This window comes from Penaeus chinensis, chromosome 30 (genome assembly GCF_019202785.1).
Source record: "Penaeus chinensis breed Huanghai No. 1 chromosome 30, ASM1920278v2, whole genome shotgun sequence".
NCBI lineage: Eukaryota > Metazoa > Arthropoda > Malacostraca > Decapoda > Penaeidae > Penaeus > Penaeus chinensis.
In genome coordinates this window covers 22,767,426-22,774,925 of record NC_061848.1, presented here as the reverse complement: position 1 = coordinate 22,774,925, position 7,500 = coordinate 22,767,426, and the positions used below count along the sequence as shown (strand labels likewise).

At 35.2% G+C, this 7,500-nt stretch overlaps 1 protein-coding gene across 1 annotated transcript in view; it reads right to left on the bottom strand.

Moving 5' to 3' along the window:
* Nucleotides 1–1,963: 1,963 nt before the first annotated feature.
* LOC125041435 (gamma-glutamylcyclotransferase-like) overlaps nt 1,964–7,500 on the bottom strand; it is a 12,648-nt gene continuing 7,111 nt past the window's right edge. Inside the window, exon 5 of the mRNA XM_047636392.1 lies at nt 1,964–6,350. Coding sequence (XP_047492348.1) covers nt 6,258–6,350 — 93 coding nt within the window. The 3' untranslated portion in view covers nt 1,964–6,257. The remainder of the gene's footprint in view (nt 6,351–7,500) is intronic.

Genomic DNA, 7,500 nt, shown 5'->3' with positions numbered 1-7,500 from the left:
TTTGAGTCATTGTAGAGCGCCGTCGTGAGTTCAGATGTGGGCTGCTCGCAGCCTACATCGACCTCAAGAAGACGTTTGATACAGTGCATCGCAAATCACTCTGGGAGATCCTGAGGCTAAGAGGAATTCCAACAAGGATTGTTGGATTAATAGCTAACCTGTATACAAGCACTGAAAGTGCTGTAAAGTGTGGTGGGGGCCTGTCGAGCTTCTTCCCTGTTAGTTCAAGCGTGAGGCAAGGCTGTGTTCTTGCACCAACACTTTTCAACACTTGCATGGATTGGATACTGGGTAGAGCTACTGTCCAAAGTCACTGTGGAGCAACTCTGGGCAATATCAAGGTTACAGACCTTGACTTTGCTGATGATGTTGCCATTCTATCTGAATCTCTGGAAACCCTAGTGGCGGCTCTTGATGCATTTAGCAATGAAGCGAAGCCCTGGGGCTAGAGGTTTCCTGTACCAAGACCAAGATCCAGGATTTTGGGGGCCTACTAGGAGACCCAGTGCAGTCGGTACGTGCTTGCAGGGAAAACATCGAAGTCAAAGTGAGTTTTATATTCCACGGTAGTGCAGTTTATGACTCTGGGCTGTCAGGCCAGGAAGTCAGTAAAGGGATTGGCCTGGCAGCAGGGGTCATTAAATCTCTCGACAAGAGTATTTGGAGATGCCGGTTCCTGTGCAGAAGGACCAAGCTGTTTTCAAGGCCCTGATACTGCCAGTTTTACTATATGGTAGTGAAACTTGGACGCTATCTTGTGCTCTGGAATCTCGTCTTGATGCCGTTTATAACAGATCCTTGGCCGGATCATGGGGGTGCAGTTGGAGGGACTATGTGTCCAACCAATGGCTGCGCCGTGAGACTTGTACAGGACCTATTACTTGCACAATCCGTGATCGCCAACTCAGGCTATATGGCCATTTGGCTCGATTCCCGCAGGATGACCCTGCCCATCAGGTTGTCTCTGTCCGTGACAACCCTGGGTGGAGGAGGCCTGTGGGACGACCGAGAAGGTTGTGGCTTGGGCAGATAAATCAAACCTGTCGTGAGGAACTAGATGGGCCAGGCCCGTGCCTGGCGGCTCGCCATGAGGGATCCTCGTAGGTGGAAGCAAAGGGTGGATGCGGCTATGCACCCCTGCCGGCGTTAGCTCCCAAATGATGATGATGATATATATATGCACATACACATACACATGCACATACACACACACATACACACACACACACACACACATATATATATAATATATATATAATATATATATAATACATATATAATATATATATATATATATATATATATATATATATATATATATATATATATATATATTATGTACATATATATACATATGTATACACATATATATATATATATATATATATATATATATATATATATATATATATGAATATATATACATACATATATATTATACACACACACACATATATACATATATATATATATATATATATATATATATATATATATATATATATATACTACTAAACAAATTTGATCATTCCTTTCTAAAATTGGTAAAAAAAAAAAAAATACTCTTTTATGTTCTACAAAACATTTCAACCTATGCAATTGCAGCTGCATTGCACAGAGGTTCATTGGAGTTGATGCAGGACCTATTATGGATATGATTGGAATCAGTGATAAGGCAGATGAAACAGTGAGATTCAGTGTTTGATTGTGACCATATTGAAACACCCATCTAGTATGCCTTTTAAATATGAAATTGGATAAGCTTGCTGTTAGCTACTATTTTATTTAGAATGAAGGACACCCTTTGTATGTTTTGTTCCACCAAAGAAAATGGAAAATGACAAGAAAGAAAATGTTAGTATTGGTTTTTCTCACAGACTGACAAATAGACAATTACACACACTGTACACATGATTTATACTACAAACTTTTATCCAAAAAGGGAGGTCACAAAAACACTATAAAGTTTTAATCTTTTCTTTATTGTTTGAAGTTGGCAGAGATAGAGCAGCAAGAGTTTTAAGTACCTTGACGCTTATGCTAAAATAAGGCAGCCTAACACCTAAGCCAATAAGGAGGCATTTAAGCCCACAGAACCATCTGTGGGGTAAGGACGACCTAAGGAAGAGTTCATTGACCTAAGTATAATTGAGATGAGTTAAATACCACATAGGAAATGAGAAATAACAAATGCCAGTGTAGAGAATGATAATTTTTTTTTACCATTTTTCAAGCAAGACTGTACCTTCAAATTATGAACTAAATCAATATTGAAAATTTCACAAGAATGCCACAGATGAGTTCTTGATGGGGCAAAGTAGGTTCCTGAGTGGCTACCGAATTCCTTGAGTATGACATTAGTATACAAATGCTTAACAGCATTTTACAAGTGAATATTACACTTCAAAGAAAATATAAGAAAAGTTAAAAAATTAAATGCAATCAAATATTGTACTGAGGATTACTATACCTTTATACCTTTAAACAAAATGGTCCATTTTGGTCCTGTCTTTTTGTAACACAGCACAGAAAACTTAAAATCAAAGAAAAAACCTGTAATTCAACACATTACATGCACTTTTGTGACGATATTCATGCTGAGGTATTTGGCTTGTAATCATAATTAGCAATAAAACACAAAGATATGTTGACCCAATAACTTAATAGCTTTCATTAATGGGATCCAAACAAGGACAAAAATCATGAACACACTGCCTGGCCACGAGTCATTTGCAAATAATGAGACTTTCAATCCCTGCAAAGATACAAGGAGGAGATTTACGATACTGTCTCTAAAGCAAAGGAGAAATAAAACAACAAATCTATATATCTTCACCAAACAAGTCCTTAAATAGCCTTACACCTGCAGATGCCAATTCCTTTGGTATCCAAATTACTTAGCTGTCCTGAAACACACTAAAACAATGGATAAAAAGAGAACAGAGCAACATAACTCTTTTCCTTACAACACACAACTCAACCCACCTGCTCCTGTACAACATTTACTGAAAACCAAAACCTGACCTTACTCCATCAGTGCTATGAGCACGATGAGATGACTTCCAAAGCCCCTCGAAAATCTGGACCATAGTAAAAGTTTTGATTACACAGTAATCAGGTTGTGGATGCTATCAGTGAAACCACTAGAAAGTAGTACCACAGTATTATTGTTGATGCTTCTGGTGATCCAATGCAACAAAGGACAACCAGGGCATGCCACCAGGTCAACATAATGCAACACTGCTAACCCTCACATCCACATATCTGCAATGACAGCAATAAAGTATACCTCTACACACAAACACATTTTCGAAATAACTCAATGCGCTTTTCTTTTAACCATGGATGTTAGTTTTTAAGATACACTAAACATTGCAACCCAGTTTAATTACAAAGTGTTAAATTATAAGTAATATTATAATCAAGACTTGTAAATCACAATGTTTTTCTTTAAAGATGTATGGCATGTCATTAATATTCAACCATATATTTTCATTTACATACATATGTTAGGAATACAGGCAATTAAATACAGAGCTACAAACATTTCTCTCTTCACAGTCTTTACCTGACAATTTAAACGATAAACAAAATCAGGTTTGCTACAGAAACTACACGAAATAGGAATGCATTAAAATTTGGTAATAAAAGGTAGGATAAAAAATAAAGGCAAAAATAAAATATCCTACTGAAATGTAACCATAAAACCTCAATTTGGTATCGAGTAATACTGTGCCGAGAGTTTTCCTTTGAATGGCACTAAATCTTAGCACCTCCTTGTGCCTCTGAATACACCATGACATAACTTGAAATACCAAAATAATTACATTCTGAGTGTACTGACAAAAGTCTCTATTTAAGAGACTTGCTTACAGTTACAGACAATAAGAAATGCATACTGGTAGGAATGAAGGCATTGCACCAAGAAGACTTTTCCTGCTGCAAGATGGTTTCCCTTAAACAGTTAAATGCCGTAGTAGAAAGAAATACCCATTTTACAATCATTTAGTACCCAAGCATACTGTTACTCTGATTGTCCAGTTCATTACTCTTCTTGTGGTTAAAGGACGAATATTAACAATGGTGAATAGATAAAGAAATCTTCACTTAGAGCCATTTGTGAATTTGGAGAAAGCAGATAACAAAATACTGTGAAATTAAGTTATCTTGCATATACAATAGACCATAGAACATTAACAGCATCCAAGAACATACATCACAAGTTCCTATTAATAAAAGTTTTCTTCTTTCCTTTGGCATCCAGTTGACCATAATCATCTCCCTTACTTTATCTAACCTTAATGTGACTGACTCTTTATTTATCATAGACTTATTTTGATGTCTTAAGCTTATACACAATTTCATATTTCTAGTTTTAAATATAACCTTCCTTAATGATAACTCTACTTATTTTTTTGGCAGTCTTTCAGAACTGTAGCATAAATGCCCAATTTTTCATCCTTACGTTATCTTTTTTTTAAGTTGTTAATTATTATTTTATATTTCCTGCTAGTTCATTTTAATGACTGAAAAGGTAAAAAGGTATTGCAATTAAATATAAACTTCCCAGACTATGACTTTCAAAGTTCTGTTTTATATCAACATGATTCCTGTGTAAACTGGTTCTCGTGACTTTTATCCAGCAACATGAAGTGATTCTGCTGTATCATGTAGCTGTTGACCTTGCACTCAGCCAGTATCAATCTTCTTGAAATTAACAAATGTTGTTAATGTGATGAGAATGATCAATCATACACTGCCACTCGTAAACTAGAACTGCCGAGGGAACAAAACAAACTAAATGAGGCAATTGGGAAGAAAGAGTTACCCAAGTTTCTTTTTCTATAAATTGATGTCGTTGAGAGGGTTGAAGGCCTATTCATAAGCCTACTTCTTTGAATCCCTTAACATTAAGGAACTGCAGGGTATTTTACTTGTGGGATAAATCTACGTTCTCTGAGTTGAGTGAGAAGGAGAGAGCAGAGAACTTGCTTATCATAGTCTACACCAGACCATCACACTAAGCTAACAATCCACCAAATATTGGTTGGCACTTGATACTGCCTGGCCTCTAAATCCATGCTACAACGTATGGGAGACTCCATGGTAATTGAAAGAGTGTGGTTAAGAATGCACTGAAACGCCTTGTTACATTATTACTGTAGTAATGCAACCTGACCTCGCTTGCAGGGAAGAGTGAACTGGCTACAAGCGAAGGGGCCAATCTGTGAGCTAGCCTGCATTCCTACTTGCTATTTGGCTGATGGGAGCACTGTCGAGCTAGGAACGGTTACTGGGCTATAGAGGCTAAGTTATGGGGAGGTCTTGATATGTCTACAAGTTGCCAAATCAATACCATTAAGAATATTGCAACCAACAGTACTAACATTGCATAAGGGAAGTCAGTTACTGTCATCATGTTGCAATAAAACTTCTCAAAACACACAATGCTCATCTTCTAACATTAATGAGTATGTAAACTGAATGCTTACCACACTAATCTGACAGAACATGACAAATCCACTCCCTCGTAAAAACAAATATTCATACCAGATATCTTACTTTTGGTGCTTTTCCATATATCAAAATGTGTTTAAACCAGTCAGGGAAATGTAAGTGATACTGCTACTGTGAAAATGCAGATGAGAACAAAATCTCCTCTTAGTAAAATAATATTTTTCACATACAAATGGCATGTAAACTATACTGGACAAAGAGCAATTAAGAAAATAATGCCACCATCTAAAAACAGAGAGAAAAAGAGGAAAACAGTTTAGACTGTTTCTCTTACTCAACCTCCGACTGTTGCACCTGCTCCAATCTCAGCTGCCATGAAACAGTCATATGCTGGCAACTTAAAGGGAATTATATTCAATGACTAGAAATAATAAGATAGACATTACCAGTAACATATGAGGAAAATAATAGTAATATTTTTATGATGCCATTACTTACATCAACTTCATAAATTAACATGTATATAAGGTCATTAGATTACATCAATACTTTAACCTAAATACATCAAAGGAAGTACCTATTGTCTTAGATATTCAAAAATAAATTATAAAGGCTGATCTCAGACCAACATTATAAATAAATAAATATAATACTCTACAAATAAATATCAGAACTCACATTTAAAACACCTAACTAAAATACAGTCTTAACAATTTAAAACTCCACATCTTCAGTCCTCAAGATGCTTAATCTCCTCCACAGAACTGAGCAAACAGTTCAGACCGTAGTGATGCTGACACTTAATCAGCATTCTGCTTGTTGATATTCAGGTTGACTTCCACCTTGCCCTTGTAGCCATTGTGTTCGATGCCTTCCAGGAAGTCTATGTAATCCTGGAACGCATAAGATGAACGTCAGTATCATCATCCCATCATCACAACTGCCATTATTATAATTAAATTTTTCTACCAGTACTATTATATCTTTTAATTTGGTTTCTATCGTTCTCAAATAACTGCAATTCTTTTTTTTAAAAGAGAGCCCTAATTTTCATTACAGTATATAACAATTATTTCAAACGAGTATACGGAGTGGCAAAATCGGCTTGAATAATCTGAACAATTTGCAATGCTTTGATGGTCAGACAGAGCCCTCTCCAGAATCTATGTAATACGATTAAAGTCACTCTCAATTATCAGTCACACAGTAGCTAGTGAGTACATTTTGTAACACATGATTAACATTTTAACATTTCTATTACAGCAGTATAAAAAGAGATAAAGAAAGAAATACACTGGAGGATGAGGTGCTACTGACCCTCTCCTTCCAACATTTAAGGTGTAGTAACAGGTTGAAAATGTGGGTATTGCAGTTACTATGAGTGCACAAGTCCGTTACCACTACATGTATGCTGGTTACAGTGTTATATTATCAATGTGCATTTATAGTATAGTCTGAATTCTGCTGAGTCCTCACTATATCAAACTGAACAGCAGATTGTATACTACACTTTAATATTATTATATGATATTATTCAGTTTATATAATATTGGTGCATCAACTTTATATCAAAAACACACAAAAAATAATATAGAGAGATATAAATTGTTGCTGAATAATACTTACTTCAAATTAATATAAGATATATATATATATATATATATATATATATATATATATATATATATATATATATATATACATGCTAACTACTTCATTTATGTATTTTGTCTTACTTTGTATACATTTTCTTTCTTTATCTCTAAACAAGTTGGATATCACTGAATAAAATAAAAAAAAAAAAGTATGCATAGTTGGGTCTCAGCATACTTAAGTACCTTGTAGAAAGTAATAATGTCATAAGTTTTGTCCTACCATATTTCACAAATCAAATAATGTGATAAATAATGTAATCAGAAATAATCTTTAAAGAAATTATAATACTTCAACACAACTGGTCTTAAGTCTTATTGAACTAAAATGCCCCACTTAACATCTTAAGTCAGATTATGTATACAAAATGAATCTGTATGAACCTGTTAA